This window comes from Danio aesculapii, chromosome 10 (assembly GCF_903798145.1).
Source record: "Danio aesculapii chromosome 10, fDanAes4.1, whole genome shotgun sequence".
Lineage (NCBI taxonomy): Eukaryota > Metazoa > Chordata > Actinopteri > Cypriniformes > Danionidae > Danio > Danio aesculapii.
This window is the reverse complement of record NC_079444.1, coordinates 10,653,857-10,671,546: the sequence shown is the minus strand read 5'-3', so window position 1 is coordinate 10,671,546 and position 17,690 is coordinate 10,653,857. Positions and strand designations below refer to the sequence as shown.

The following is a 17,690-nucleotide window of genomic DNA, read 5'->3' as shown; positions in this document are numbered from 1 at the left end:
AATTCACCATATGCTAATGCTTAATAAATGATTCATAGTGTGTAATTAATATAAAGTTAATTTCTTTTGTATCTGTCATGATGACAGTACATACTATTTTAGTTATTTTGGAAGATACTAATACTCAGTTTAAAGGCTTAACTAGGTTAACTAGGCAATTTCGGTTAATTTAGGCAAGTCAATCGAAAAAATATTTATTTCTTAAAGGGCATCTATGATGAAAATAATCTTTTGTAAGCTGTTTGGACAGAACTGTGTGTAGGTATAGTGGTCCACAGTCATGTTGGGTTGATATAAAGACATAAATGTCTTTTTTATTTCCTGACGTTAAAATAGGGTCCAAATCCCTCCATTTCAAGGCCTGCCGCAATGTGACGCAGGAGTGCTGTTTCCTCACCCACCGAATTGATGGACAGCCGCATATTAACATGTCTCTATAGTAATACATATTATCATATCCACAAGACGTGTGCAAAGCAACTGGGATTAAAAGATCTGTTCAGCTCTCTGTGATCATCAATCATCATCAAATGTGATCAAGAGAGAGTTTAAAAGTTTAAAACATTTATAAAACAGAGCATGTTTGTAGTGAATTATAACGATTTTCCCGTCATTATCACCACAGCCGCATGTCAGTAGAATTCTAAAAGAAGACGCTTCAATCCCACTTTGTGAACATTAAATCAGGTTTATTTTGTACATTAGCATAACGGATATCCATACAGCACTGAATATTAATGCGTATCCTGTCACATTTGCTGTGCAAAACAGTGCAAAGTTAAACCCGTGTGTGTGTCCGCTCTGTGTGCATTCATGAACTTTTGTAACGGCAATGTGTGGTGACTCATCGTTGCAGCTCCACAACACCTATATCAAATGATCATTGTGAAAGTTCTTACTGTAGTATTTTTCACAAACGTTACGTGAGATCTGCTTCCTTTATGTCTGTCACTGTGATGTTTATCTGACGCAGCCAAGGCGCAGAATGAGGCACACTGACAGGCATATGGGAACGGTGGGCGAGGAGAACTAGCATTAAAGGCACAGGCCACAAAAACGGCCACATTGTGTTCAGATCAGAAAATCCAATATTCTGAAAGGTGTAATAAATAATCTGATGGGTGTTTTGAGCTGAAACTTTACAGACACATTCTGGAGACACAAAAGACTTATCTTAAATGTTGAAAAAGGGGTAAAATAGGAGCCATTTAAAAGAGTTAATAATATTGACCATAAGCAGTTTTTTTATATATTTTTTTTTTCCAGCCCAACTAAAATAGATTTTTTTAACAGAAAAAATATAATAGGAAATACTGTGGAAAAAAATATCCTGGCACTATTGAAAATATTTTGTGAAATATTTCAAAAATAATAAAAACATTTCACAGGACAGCTAATATAGTGTAGTTTTCAACTATATAGTAAACATTTAATTATGATTTATACTGTATTTAAACCATCACAAAAAATTATTATTGCATATTTTAACTGATCAAATTTCACAGGAGGGCTAATATAATTTAGTATTCAACTATATATTTTATATTTTAACTACAAAAATGTCACAGATAGGCTAATATAATTTAGTAATAATATAATTGAAAAAAATTATAATATAATTAAAACAAATTTTAACTACACAGATTTCATAGGAGGGCTATTTAAATTTAGTCTTCAACTATATATTAAACATCTATATATGATACTGTATTTAAATCATCACAAAAAAATGCATTGCATATTTTAACTACACAAATTTCTCCAAGAAAAAAATGAGTAGGCCTGTCACGATAAGGAATTTTTGTTGTGGGATATACGGTCACAGAAATCACGATAAGCGATATTATTGTCATTTTGAGATCATTTTATACCACTGAATATATTATGATTCTATAGAAGCATAATAATGCAAATAGCCATAAACACCTTAAAATACTAATCATTCTTAAGCTTATTTAGATTCTTTGATTTGATGTTAAAAGGGTGAATGTCCTATTACTTATACTATTAAATGTCCTATTAGGTAAATGCCAAATTATAAACTTTGACACCAGTGAGGTAGACAATGTAAATGTCATAGTAAAATGGCTTTAACATTATTTGTGAATTTGTAAATATATATTGCAATGACAAAAATTATTAAGGTCATCTCCAAGAATTGCACGATAAGTCGATATACTGATTATTGTGACAGGTCTAAAAATGAGGGGAGGATCTTTGCTGTTTTAGAATAAACTTCTTATGGTAAATTTAATATTTCATTATGTAACATTTCAACAATCAACTATTCCATGTATAATGCTTTGTTTTTAATCTCTTCTACAGTATAGCCACCTCACTTATTTCATTCCAAATCCTCTTATCTCACTGAAAATACATGACTTAATGTCACTTCCATTGTTGCGAATCACATTGAGTGTGAACATTCGCTGACTTTCACCCCTGGGTGAAGTTCAAGTCTTTTCTATTGACAGTGTAAAGGAAGCCACAATGACCGTTGTGAAATGCAGGGAAGAGCAAGGCTTTAACAAGGAACAACCAGCTTTCATATTAGAGACAAATCACATTAAGGCTCAAATGAGACAGGCAACAGAAGGCTTACTGATTTCTGAGAATAGAGCACTTGAATGCTGTTTAGAAAGAGGCTAAAAATTCAGCATTCAGCATCTTCCTGAAAATATATTCTCAAGCACTGTAAGGCTCTTCGGGGACACAGTGAAACGACTGACAAGATACAGTACATTGACAAGCATCTCCTGGGTTTCAGCAAAGGGTCAAATAGCACAACTAAGAACCAACCGAGATAGCAGGCAGAATGGGGAAGTTACAGTATATCAAATGCATGGCACTATTGATGGTTTATATTCTATATTGTTTAAAGAACACACAATCACCAAAAAAAAATACCAATTTTAACATTTAAATGCATTCATAATTGAAAAATAACCAGTAAATAAAAGGAATTGCCATTTTTGGATGCCAAGATACACTGTCACATGTACACATCCTGGTTCTGAATAAACCACAAGATTTGAAAACAAAAACAACTACAGTCCTGCTTTCTAATACACATTACGCAGCCATTAGCAATCCGATGCTACTCCTAATCATATAAAATGCTTCTGCCATTACTTGGCTATTGAGCCGCTCTCTAAATCTCTGGACTTTCTCCTCCAAAGTACAGTACCTCATGACCGCTGGTCATATGTACTCTCTCTTCCCGTGTACCATCGAGACATACTGTAATTATAGCCTTTCTACAAGAAAATGCTGTTTTGACGTTCAATCAATTCTTTAGAATCTGAAAAAATTGTCATCTGAATGGACATTTGCTCAGATTAAGCACAAATTTGCATTAAACTCAATGCCAAAATATTGCAGCAAGCAAAAGGTTTACCACTCAGAATTACACTCCTACTGTATCTCTTGAACATGTAAACACGATGCCCAATCAGTGGTGTTTCAGAACACACTCAACAGTGCTCAAATGTTAGTGGGAAATGAACGTTTTTAAAATTTCAGTACCAACTGTTACCGAAGTTGATACTTTTGACCACCTTTAAGTCCAAGCACACATCACTGGGCAACTGGTGTTGTCTGTAACTGACATCAAAGTTGACCTTTAAGAACTGGTTTAAATGAGCTAATTAAACTGACATCAAAATCTTGATATGATGTAGATTCGATGTAACCTGAATGCCAAAGATTTGGCTACCGTAACACGCTTTCAGTGTATTTTTCTATTTTCACGCAATTACAAATGACGCTGATGTCCTTTCTGAATTTAAAATGATCACAGCTTTTTGCTCAGTTCTGGACTAATAGCTGATGTACGTCTGAGAAACACCTTGTGTAGTGGATACAGTTAATACAATGGGCTAGTCTTTAAGAGACTGAAACATTTAATTTAATATAAATCTTTATGTTTATCATGCTTTTGCTGAATAGACATTGGAGAGATGACACAAAACATGAGGTAGAGAGAGAAAAATGTGTTTGCAAAGGATCTTGAAATTCCATATTGTGCATTTTCTAATTGAAACTAGTGTTTCTGACAGTAATTTTAATGAAATCTTAGATGAAAATTGACATTGACGACCTTTATTCCATGAATAAATGAGATGAGATGGAACAAACATTAAATAAAAACTGTGACTATTAACCTAAAGCATCTCTGATGACAAATATGAGACTACAATGTATTTTTTAAAATCTTTTTTAACATAAAATCATTAATATAATAAATCTAAAATCAATAATACAATAATAATTAACATAATAACATGGGGCTGGGCAATAAAAATGGTATGGGTATTTATTGACCGAACACCATTGACAATAACAATACCATGTTTTAAAACATCTAAACTTTCCAGAATGCCGTGAGCGCACCACGATTCTTGTAAGTACAACTTGCTTAGCACTTTGTATGTAATATACACATTTCAGTAAAGGTAGACTAATTACCTCAAACAAACACAGCACACTAAAACACTGCAGTGCTTTTTCAGTTTCTCTATAAACTTGTATCATAGCTGCAGCAATGGTTTGTCCATTTGTCATCCTCTGAGAAAATGGTTGATGGTCGCCTAGTTACAGAAAAGACACCATGGGAGCGCGAGAGCGGAGTGCAAAATGCATTGAAGATGGTGAACACATGCTCACGCTTTTACGTGTGAGTTTTGTGTTGCGTCATCGCCACTTCAGGTCAGAATAACAACACATGCAAAAATTTGTACCGTATAGCAGCAGTAAGGAGATTGTAAATAAAAAGGATGTAAGGATGTCGTCAGACTGGCTTTTTGGTTTCTTTTCTTGTGCATCCCAGCCACTAGCTCCCCATCAGAAAGATTTGTTAGCATAGCGGGTTATGTAGTCACCCAACTTTACAAATTGTAGTGTTGCATTGTGTATATGTATTATGTAATTATGATGGTCAGTTCCTTTACTTGAAAGCTCAGATTTGATTATCATTATTTGTTTACAGAGTTTGAGGTTTACTGTATCAGTATGCCCAGCCCTAATGTAACAGTTGAAAATTTGGTGAGATGTTTCTTTACAGAGTGTTCATTTATATGATAAATTCCCCAAAGTCAAGAAAAGTAATAGATTTGTACTTGAAAACACATGTTTGGGTATTAATCATGCCTACAGTACAAAGGAAACCTTATGCACAAACGTGTAACTCTACATTTACATAAATAATTCATTGAGATATCTGATCAAAACTTCTGGGCCAACCAAAGAAAGCACTGATAATGGAAAGGATGCATTAGAGTCGGTCCTCTGCTTCACCTTATGTGATGAAATATGCACTGAAATGGAGGATGGGAACCGTAAGCCTACCTTAGTGATGAGTGTCCGGTACTCCTCCACCAGATGGTCATTGTTATGACATCCGGCCAGTAGCTGCCACACCTCCCCTCTCAAGGCTTCTGGGACACCACTGCGCACCAGCGCCGGGAGCTGTTTGGGACGCACTGCCAAGTTCAGATGCCTGATGAAACATTACAACACCAACAGGGACTCATGGTTACCAATGAATTACAGAACCTAAATTTAAGACACTCCAGGTTGTGTCTGCAGTGTGAAACATTTTGGTTATGTGTTGTGAATTGGTGACTGCAGATTAACACTAAATAAAAGTGATTTGGATTATTTCCACACTTATACTGTGTCTTAATAACATGCAATGCAACAGGATTCCAGTGACAAGCAATTTGGCTTTCCAAATTAAATGTGATGTGACACAACAGAAACATATAAATCCTGGCCATTGTTTTAAATAACAGCCACTGCACTCCCAATGAAATGGTAAGGGTTATAACTAGGCCCACACGGAATCTGCGCGTGCAGAAAGTCGCAGATTTTTAGCCCATCATTAATTCTGTTTATTTACTTGAGTAAATGTGTGTAAATCTATATTTATTCAGTTTTTAAATTAATTACAGTCATATTATTGACTAATATGAAAATGTTCATCTGATTTATGTACAATGCAGTTTGTACAGTAATATTTTCTGTCTTTTAGTAGATATATTATATGAGAGACTTGCTTTGTTTACCAAATAAAAGGAATCTAATTGGATTTGCATTTTAAACATTAAATAAAAGTTTAAAAGATATAATTTTTTTATTTCACGTATTAAGATTTTAGTTACGATACTCTCAAAATAACTCCACAGAAATCCGCGGATTTTTACCAAAAGTCTTCGCAAAAATAGCAAAAAACATCGCAGATTCCATCTGGCCCTAGTTTAACCTGTTTAATACATATTTAACCTATTTAACATTACTAGTAGTACATGCTGAGTAACTGTCGTTGGTTTGCACTGAGTGACAGTTCTGACTTTCATTTTCAAACCATTTGTTAGTTATTTTATTTTCAAGATTGGAGGTGAATTATCTGCTACTCCTTTCAGTAAAAATATCACATAAAATGGAATTTAAACTACACTGGTAGAATTTAACACCGAATAAGGCACATAATCAGTACCTGAGGGAATTGTCATAGTAGTTTATGCTGTTGTTTTGCAAAATTGTTCATCGCTGTAACGGATGGATAGGACAAAAAATTTTTTAACATGAAAGATAACTTTTACCGTGGTCATGAGTCATAAAAATGGACTTGGCTGAAGAACAAGAATTGTCATGAAATTCAGCAAACGTCTAACATATAAGAACATATCATTACACCCGAGTGATTTCTGAATTTGTCGTTTTACTTTATGAGAACATGGACTCCAGAATTATCAATTTATGTAGAAAAAAATGTAATAAAATTTAATTAAAATATGTTTTTAATTGGTGGCAGTACGGTGGCTCAGTGATTAGCACCGTCACCTTGCATCAAGAAGGTCGCTAGTTCGAGTCCCAGCTGGGCCAGTTGGCATTTCTGTCCGGAGTTTGCATGTTCTCCCCATGTTCGCGAGGGTTTCCTCCAGGTACTCCAGTATCCCCCACAGTCCAAAGACATGCGCTATAGGTGAATTGAATAAACTAAATTGTCTGTAGTGTACGAGTGTGTGTGAATGGGTTTCCCAATACTGGGTTGCAGCTAGAAGTGCATCCGCTGTGTAAAACATATGTTGGAATGGTTGGCGGATCATTCCGCTGTGGCGACCTCTGAAATAAGAGACTAAGCCAAAGGAAAATAAATGAATATTTTTTATTATTTATTTATTCATGTATTTTGTTGGAAATTGTTGACTTGATCCTAAATTGATAGTTCACCCTACAATCAAAATGTGCTGTTAAATGAATCGCCCTTGGGCCAGCCAAGATTATTTTCTTCTGTAGAACATTTGAAAAGTCATTTAGCTACAACCATGTTCTTCAGTGATTCACTTTGTGTCTCAAAAACATATACAGAAAAAAACATGAACACACTCATGTCCGTGTGCCAAGGCTGTGGATTAAAGTTGATAATGCAGTAAATAATGTTCGCTTTCTGGCACAGATCGATTGTTTTGCTTGACCTAAATGTATTGTCAGGAGCCACAGGTATTAATGCTTGTTGCCTCCCAATTCGTCTACTTATACTATGTTCTAAATGTATGTGAAGAAAAAGTACATACTTTTAAGTGTGTAACAGAAGAGTATGCAGGCTTTGGGACATAGTACTTCCTCATTAATGAACTGTTCTGTTGCATAGTTACGTGCCCCATCCCATCATCCACATTTCTTTCATATTTAATATCCTACCACATTGGAGATGCATCTGCCAGTCCAAATTCTTTCATGCAGAGAAATCTTGTCACATGCTTGCATAATTTTGCATTTAAAGGTTAATGACCAAATGTTCACAATGTTGTTGCAAATTAAATAAAACGAGTCAAATGGGAAATATTTTCCATTAGGACAGAAATTAGCAATGATTCAAACATCTTTACCAAAACCTCTCTGCATCTGCCATGTTTGTAGTTTGTATGCTTTTTATCCGTGTTTGTGGTTCTAATCGAATTCACACCCAGCTATAGGTGGAGTGGAGAGACAGTGATAGAGCCAATTCGGTGGATGGGGAGTTTAGGAGGCCATGATTGGTAAGGGCCGATGGAAGGAATTTGGTCAGGACACCGAGGTTACACCCCCACTCTTTGCGAGAAGTGCCATGGGATTTTGAATGACCACAGAGTGTCAGGATCTCGGTTTATCGTGTCATCCGAATAACGACGCTTACTGACAGTATACCACTATATATATACATATATCACTTTACCGGGGCATTAGGACTCACACAGAGTGCAGGTTAAGAGCATTCTGCTGGCCTTTACTACCACCATTTCCAACAGCAACCTAGTTTTCCCATGTTATCTCCCATCCAGGCACTGACCAGGCTAAGCCCTGCTTGGCTTCAGTGAGTAACCGGTCTTGGGCTCTATGGTTGTAATGTATTGTAATATTTAAAATACTCATTTTATCCTACTATGATTTGAAACACAATTCATAAATTAATTCCACAATTCACAATTAAAACACATAATTCGATTTTTAAACTATTATTTTGGTCTGATAGTACTGTATGTGAATTGGGACACAGCATTTGTTTTGCCTGAATGTTGCCAGTAGCTGCTGACTATCAATCACCAAGGACCATGCTTTTTTTTCTCCAGCTAAAAATCTTCTTTAATGTGCTGCAAAAGAAAAAAGTTTGTTTCTTAGACGGCCTGAGGGTGAGAAAAATAACAGCTAATTCTCTTTTTGGGGTGAATGATCCTTTTAACAGTTTCCACAGGGGCTTTTTTAAAATGGAGTAGCTTTTATACAACAGACTTAAACTGCTCGAGGCACAATCTCTGAATGAGGTCTTCAATTTTACTAGTATTTATTTGTGGATGTTTATAGAATGTCTCAAATGACACAGATGCCCATTTTCCATGTTGGCTAAAAGAAGAATTCGTACTTCAGATGTGTTGTAATATGCACAAACCTTTTCCCTCAAGGATTTGTACCACTGGTATTACCCTGCCAATCACTCGAACCTGACAAACTCAATTGGGATTAAAACTGCAGTCTGTTTCCTCCAATAAGAAGAACTTTGTACAGTGCACTGGCATAATGAGACACATGTTGTGCAAACACAAAGTCTATAGGGACGTTTTGTTGATGAACAACATAGTAAATGTGTTAACGAACGCAATATGTTCCTGGTCTGGTGAACTGGCTCCTGTAAACCGTATGTTGCTAAAGTAGAAAGCACTCACATCAAAGGCCAGGGGATCCAGCAGATGTGCAGTTAATTATTTTACTTGCATGTGATTATTGAAGCGCTTCTCACATCCGTTACAAAATAGACAAACCCAAAAGTGATGTGCAAAAAACAAACAAGCAAATGATATGCTATTATATAAACTCGGGATGAACAGGAATGACGAGTACTTTTTAACAAATGGTTACTGGTGCTGGTGAAGATTAAAGATGCAGACGAGAGGTTTTTACTGACTGTATATGTATTGTTTTAGAAAACAATTAAGTCCAATGTTTTGAGACTGTAAGCATCTGTGTTCATACATTTGATTTTGTTTGTTTGTTGTCGTTTTGTAAATTAAACTGCAGTGATCACCAAATCCTGTACATAAAAAATCCTGTTCGCAAATCCTGTTCATAATTAACCATTATACATAACTATTCATCTACAACCCCAAATCAGAAAAGGTTGGGACAGTATGAAAAACGAAAAAGTAGTGATTTCCAAATTTACTTTGCCTTGTATTTCATTGCAGACAATATGAACACAAAATATTTCATGTTTTTTTTCTGGTCAGCTTCATTTCACTTGTAAACCTACACCCTTTACTGTCATTTAGACCTGCAACACATTCCAAAAAAGTTGGGACAAGAGCAATTTAGGGCTAGTAATCAGGTAAATTTGCTAAATAATAATATGATTTGAAACAGGTGATGTCAACAGGTGATTGTAATTATGATTTGGTCAGCATGCAAGAAAGATCTAGTCTGTTAGGAGCAAAGATGGGTTGAAGATCACCAACATTTTGTTAACAAATACATGAACAATAGCTGAACAACCGTGATCTCTGAACACTCAGGCGGCACTGCATCAAGAATCGTCATTCATCTATAAGAGATATCATCACATGGGTTCAGGACTACTTAGGCAAACCTTTTCAAGTACCACAATGCGTAGTTACATCCACAAATGCCAGTTAAAACTGTACTGTACCAAAAGGAAGCCCTATGTTAACAGTGTCCAGAAGTGCTGTCGACTTTTCTGGGCTTGGAGGCATCTGGCATGCACCATCACAAACGTGTAAACGAGTGCAAACGTGTGCTGTGATCAGATGAATAAGTACTTAAGATATTTTTTGGGAAAAATGGACGCCATGTGCTACACATGACAAAGAAGAAAAAGGATCGTCCAGACTGTTACCACTAAATCCAAAAGCCAGGGTTTATCATGGTATTGGGTTGTGTCAGTGTTCTTGGCAAAGGTAACTTGCACTTCTGTGATGGCACCATTAATGCTGAAAAGTACATTTGAGATTTTGGAGCACAATATGCTGCCTTCTTTTCCTGGGACGCCTATGCATATTTCAGCAAGACAATGCAAACCCACATTCTGCACACATTACAACGTCCTGGCTGCAGAGGAAAAGGATGCAGGTACTTGACTGGCCTGCCTACAGCTCCAACCTGTCTCCAATAGAGAATGTGTGGCGCATTTTAAGCACAAAATGCGACAAAGATGACTCCGTTCTGTTGCCCATCTTAAGACTTGTTTCCAGAAGAATGGGACACAATTCCACCTGATATACTAGATCATTTGATGTCTTCAGTCCCTAAAGATCTTTTAAGTGTTGTGAAATGGAATGGCAACATTACAAAGTGGTTAATGCTTTACTGTTACAACTATTTTAGAAATGTGTTGCAAAAACCAAAAAAAGAAAAAGTCAAAGTAAATTTAGAAAACACTGCTTTCTTTTTTAATCTGCAATTTCTATACTGTCTTAACTTTTTCTGATGTGGTGTTGTACATAAAGCACCCTTATGGTTAAAAGTGTGAGAAGCGCTTTTCATGCGATATGTGAACGAACATGAATCCTACTATTTATTGTGACAATTACTTGCACAATTTCAAATGAGAGAAACATGAACACAGCCAAAACAACAATCCACCAAAACTTTAACAAAAAACGGTTTGTTAAAATGGTCTGAAAATAGTTTGTCGGTAAATCAGCTGCGTTCAAAACACAAAGAACATCAAGTCACTTAATTTAACAACAGAACAACTGTAAATCTCTAAAGCATCCAAACAAGACAAACCAATGGCCTAAAAAGGATCTGAACTAGTGACTAGATGCAGATGTGAGCACAACACGCACAAAGACACAGCTGTGTTCTTCAGCGCAGAGACAGTCGTGAGCCCGTAATTAAATTCCTGCCATTTTTAATTGAATTCATCTCGAGGTTTTGATTAACAACAATAAGAGTAATGGGAGGGGGAAATAATCTTAATAAGACCCTTATCTGTATTTGACCGTTCCTCCATCCCCCAGTCTCTCTTCTAGAGCTCCACATTAAAATATCTTGCTCATTTCCCTCCCATGAATGACTTCTTAAATTAGAAATGGTGTGCGTGCCTGTATGTGTGTGTGTGTGTGTGGAGACATTTTTTGGTTAGAGACAGAAAAAAAGGAATGTGTGGGATGGAAGCTCTTGATTTTCAGCATTTTAATAACGCTTTCCTGGATGGAAGGCAAACGGCAGTCATTCAACACTGTCAGGAGCAAAGAGGCGGACAAAACAACCTCTAATCTAAATCTGCATATGCTAATGTGCAACAATTAATCCCTGCAGGAGTCTGCGCAAGCTTTGTTTCCAACTCATGGCTATTTGATAATTGTTAATTATCAATCGTCAATCAGTCTTTTTTTCAACAGTTCACCCAAAAATGACAAATGTGTCATTGTTTACTTCCTTTTCACTTGTTTCAAACCTTCATGAGTTTCTTTCTTCTCTTGAACACAAAAAGATATTTAAAATAATGCATAAAACTTGTAACCATTAACTTCTTTAGTATTTGTTTTGGAACTGAGTGGTTACAGGTTTTAATATTATTGAACGTGGGCTGCCTAGTAAAAATCATCTAACCCCTTTATATAGAACATTAGTGCAGGATAAATGTGATGACTCTTATTATATCAAAAGAAATTGGGAATTAGATTTAAACACTATAACAGAGGATGTGGGAACAAATATGAAGACATTGTCATAAGAGTACAAGCAGTCAAATATGGAAGGAGTTTAACAGGAAGATGAAGATGAGGTTTTCACAGTTCCATTCTTCAGTGGTTGCCAAATTCAATAGTACTTTACAATTATCACAGTGCTGGAGAGATTGTGGAAAAGTCGGGGACTATGTTAACATGTCCCAAAGTGCAAGTATATTGGCAGGAGGTTAAAAGGGAGATTAGTAAAAATTTAGGATACAACAAACCAATGCACCCAGTATTTAAAAATTTTTTTTGCTTGATGGCTTCCAGCCTGATCAATTCAGTAAGTCTCACCTATTTGCACTACATATATTATTAATAACAGCTAGGAAGATAATTACAGTGAACTGGAGACCCGCTGACCTACTTTGACAGAATGGACACAGAGGCATATATATATATATATATATATATATATATATATATATATATATATATATATATATATATATATATATATATGTGTGTGTGTGTGTGTGTGTGTGTGTGTGTGTGTGTGTGTGTGTGAGAAAATGACTGCAGATTTGCAGTTGAAATCAGACAATTTCCAACAGACCTCAGCATTAATCGAAACATATTTACTTGATATTTGAAATGCTGTCGGGGGCTTTGTTGTAGTTATTGTCTTTATATTGGCATTTGTTTATTTGTTTATTTATTTATTTATCAACTTTTTCTTTTTTCCTTTTTGTTTCCTTTCATGTAATGTATTATTTTTAAGCTGTCGCTATTATTTATTTATTATATTTTTTTATCTATTATTGTTTTTTATCTATTTGTTCATTTTTTGTGCATGTAAAGATTCTAAGTAAATGTAATGTGTATACTATGTTTATTAAAACTTTTATAAAAAAAACTGTTCAAAAAAGAAGAAGAGAGAAACTCATTAAGGTTTGGAACAACTTAAGGGTGAGTACATTTTTATTTTTGGGTGAACTGTCCCTTTAAATGTACACTTGAGGTGTGCCGGCATCTAAAATGTACATTTTATAAACTTGGTGAATGCTTTTACTGACTAATAATAGGTTAAACTGAACAAACATTAAGATAAGAGTTAACTGCTTTTGTCATAAATAAACTAAAATCGCATTTTCAAAAAAAAACACACAACCGTTTAACAGATTTTAAATTTGAATAATTCACATAATTATTTATTTATTTGATTAATCTTTTTTTAATCGAATAAGTTTGCCCTTAGAAAACAGAAGACGCCTAATTCAGGAACACTGATTCTATAGTAGCTTTATGATGTAACTGTAAATCCAGTAAATGTCATAGCCTTCATTTCCACTTGTTTTCCAAGCACTCACCACTTCGACAGCAGTTCTCCCCAAGTTTCCAGAATCTTTTCAGCACATTCTTTAGAGACGTCTCCAGAGCCACTTAATAATGGCTCATCGTTATCTGGGAAGACAGTGGGAAAGAAAGAGTGAGAACGATGTTACTTGGTTTTTTTTTTTGTAAAAACATCTATGCACAACACAAATACTTAATGTTGTAGTAAAACGCATGAAGTCCTGGAGGAGAGTGAAGAACAACTCACAGTAGCTGTTTCCATCACCCTGTGTTAAATGGATAGTTCACCCAAAAATGTACATTTATTATTCATTTATTATTTATTTATTGCCACATCAGCAACTTATGGCTATGGCCAAATGGATATACATAAAAAAATTACATGATAAAACAAACTCGTATTACAATAAAAAGTTATTTAGACAAATATATAAAATAGAAATAAACAAAATTCACACAAAAATATATTCAAAGTTACCCGAAAATTAAAATAGATTATTTTCACACTCTTAAGTGGTTTCAAAGCTTTACGAGTTTCTTTATTCTGTTAAACATTAAAGATGATATTCTGAAGAAAGCTGAAAACCTGTTAACTTCCATAGTAGGAAAAATAAATATTATGAAAGTCATTGGTTACAGCTTTTCAGCTTTCTTCAAAATATCTTCTTTTGTGTTCAACAGAAGAAAGAAACTCAAACAAGTTTAGAACAAGGAAGGATGATTAAATCATGGTCAAATGTTTTGCCATGTCATGTTTTGGGTGAACCATCCCTTAAACGCAAACTTTGACGTGTTGCATCAGAAATGAGTGAGAAAAAATTCTGAACTTCAGAAAAAAAAATTTAAAGATTGCACAGTTTTTTACTCAACTGAGATCTTTTTAGCATCTGTGAAAAAATTAATTATTATTTATTTAGGTTTTAATGCCATATCAGCAGCATTGCCTACATTCATAGAAAAAAAACATATGCTAAATATACAATATATAATCACATCAGTTTATTAACAAAACATACATTGTAAAAAAAACAACAACAAAAAACATACAAGTAGCAACACCACTGAAAGCAGTCAAATACAATCTTTTAGTTTGACTGAAGATAAATATTCTAAAATTGCTCCAGAAGACACCTTTTCAAACATTTCACTTAAAATATTTCCCGAATAAAAACGTTCTCTAATATCATTTTAAAACACACATTCTATTAAAATATGCTTTATCGTTAAAATATTCTTACACAAGTCACAACATCTGTGAAAAAGAGCTAAAGCATATGTAAAATCAAAACACAGTTGCCGAATAAATTCTGATTTTATTTACTGCTGTTTGCTTTTATTTATTGCTGGTTACCTGTTTTACCATCAGCCACTGTTAACAACTTAATAGAAACCTTTTGATTAAGTACATAAGTATGAAACAGATTGTATACTTTTCTATGCCGATACTTTTACACTTTTCTATACCGATTTATAGTATAAATAATGTAGATAGTGCATTCACACTGAAAAATGATCAATTGAATAAGTTCACTTTAAATACGGATTATTTACTTATTTAACCGATAAAAAGAAGTATGGAATGTTGGAGACCTCACGGACTGAACAGTTGCAGCTTTGCTGACATAGCAGAAAGGGGAACAGCTATCTGCACTGAGGTTGGATGACTTGATATATTTTAGACTGTAGAAACTAAATTCAATAACGGAAACAATTACTTTGTGTATGGCTGCATCTGAAATCATCTACTACTTGAGTAGGTACTACATTTGAATTTACTACACAACTGTTAGAAAAGTACTACATAAATTAAACAAAGCTCTTGGAACAATATGCATACTGTTTAAGAAACAAAAGGGATGTCTTTCAGAAAATATGGATGCCTCTAATGAACCTCTGAACATTTTATTTTTGTACTTCGATTTTTGTTTGTATGTTTATTTATTTTTTTATTATAATTTTTTTTATTTTACTTTTGCTGTTATACTTGTCTACTGATATCCTTGTCTTTGTCATTTTTTTGTTTTTTATATTATATGTGTATATATATATATATATATATATATATATATATATATATATATATATATATATATATATATATATATATATATATATATATATATATATATATATATATATATATATATATCTATATCTATATCTATATCTATCTATATCTATATATATATATATATATATATATATAAAGAAAAGTACTAGATTCTATATAGTATAAATGTGAGTAGTATGAATGAAATGACTACTTGGCTCATATACTATATAGAATGCAATTTGTGACAACATATGGTTGTACTCATGACGATTTGTTAGTTTGATGACTTATTTAATTAATTTTGAAACTGTTAAACGTTGTCTAAAAATGTTAGCGTTCAATTTGTGACGACACTAAACTCATACACTACACAGTTGAGTGTGTTTCAATGTGAATAAGTGCAAAGTGTTTCAATTGGGATGCAACTCTCATTTAAACCATACCTATGTTTGCGCTTATATCTATTTTTGTGAATGCTGAAAAGATTCTCTTCACAATAGGATGGAAACACAGTAACTCTGAGTGTGCCTCACACAGGTGAGTGGGCTTGACAAGCCACCTGTAGAATACACACCCATTCAACTCTCTGACACTTTAACCAACACTTGCACTAGTTTTGCACCAGACAGGTTCTCACAATCACTGCATATTTAATTAAAAAAAACCAATGTGCATTTATGAAGTGTGCTTCACAAGTGTGAGTGGGTTTAACAAACCACATGTACACTTAAAAACACTTCTTTCTATATAAAAAACACTCCACCCTCCTTACTCTAGCACTTAATTCTCTGAGTATAAACAGTTCTTTTGTATAAATAGCACTTCTTGTGTGTATTGCCACTTCTTGTTGAATCACTGAATGTCTCCTTAATTGTAAGTCACTTTAGACATAAACGCCTGCTAAATGACTTAATGAACATGTAAATGTATTCACAGCTTAGGGCCGCTCACCTTCCTCCTCATCATCCTCAGGTGGAGATGGCACCGTGGAGCCATGGGATCCGGAAGACAGGACTCCAGGGCTTGCTGTGGTCTTCCTCCTCTCTCTTTCTGTCTCGCTCTCTAAACTCACCACTTCATACAACGTGTCCGAGTTACTCTTCCTCTCCTTGTTCTCCATCTGAGTTCACAGTAAAGCCACAGTCACACACTCATATTTCTTTAAAAAAATGTCTGTGAGATGCACAATTTAATAGAGTGTCCTTTTAATGTGAAGGCTGTCTCAAAATGTCGTAGAGGTGTTGTAGAGACATATATAAGGTCATTTCACTATAAAAACATCCTGTACATTTCGGAACTCAAAACATTATCAGAAGAAGTCTAAAAACAGCTAATTTTGAAGTCATTCTGCCACTTTATTATGTAATAATGTGACTAAACCCCGCCTCCATGGACAATCAACGCCCACTTCCACATCACTGTTTGTTTAGCTCCACCCACTCATTCACGCTGCAATAAAGAAGTTATTATTTTAATTTTGTCCAATTCAATTTGGATTTGTTTACAAACAAAGCGACAGTTTTAAGCAGGATTAGTTTATGCAGGATTAGAGGACAGTTTGCTGACTATATTGGATTTGACAGTAATGTCGCACAACACAATTGTTGTTATTATCTGTTCACTATTACTTACAGATTACTTTATGGTTACTGAACATTTATTTGTTTTAACCTAAATCACAGCAGTGTCCCTCTGAAGGATGTAAAGTAGACTATACAAATACATATGGAGAAGTTAAATGGGCACAGTTATTCTTTTGAACATATTTAAAGATGCAAAACTGTACAATCATATCGTTTACTTGAGTGGACATTCTGCCATATCAATTCATACAGTGTTTTCTGATTAGGCAATCAAAACAAGACAGAAAATCACGTTATGTTTTTAGTATCTTTATAACGATTTGTATTAATCCCATGCTCATAATGATTTATATCTCTGCTTATACTTATTTAGAATCAAGCATAACAATTCAATAAATGTATCTATAAAAACACAACAAAACCTATAAAGTATTATAATGCCAGTTGTAGCTAAATGTATAATAGTGTTATTAATACCAATACCAATTAGTAATGCATTTTATTATTCAATATACCATGTTTATACAC

General features: G+C 34.3%; 1 protein-coding gene across 2 annotated transcripts in view; it reads right to left on the bottom strand.

The window, feature by feature from the left end:
- The window catches only part of LOC130236497 (rab GTPase-activating protein 1), a 158,178-nt gene that overhangs the window by 75,187 nt on the left and 65,301 nt on the right, over positions 1–17,690 (bottom strand). For both annotated transcript variants that reach the window (XM_056467219.1, XM_056467220.1), the window contains 3 exons: positions 16,531–16,699; positions 13,541–13,634; positions 5,347–5,497 (listed from right to left, as the gene is read on the bottom strand). In XM_056467219.1, the coding sequence (XP_056323194.1) occupies positions 5,347–5,497; positions 13,541–13,634; positions 16,531–16,699 (414 nt within the window). The remainder of the gene's footprint in view (positions 1–5,346; positions 5,498–13,540; positions 13,635–16,530; positions 16,700–17,690) is intronic.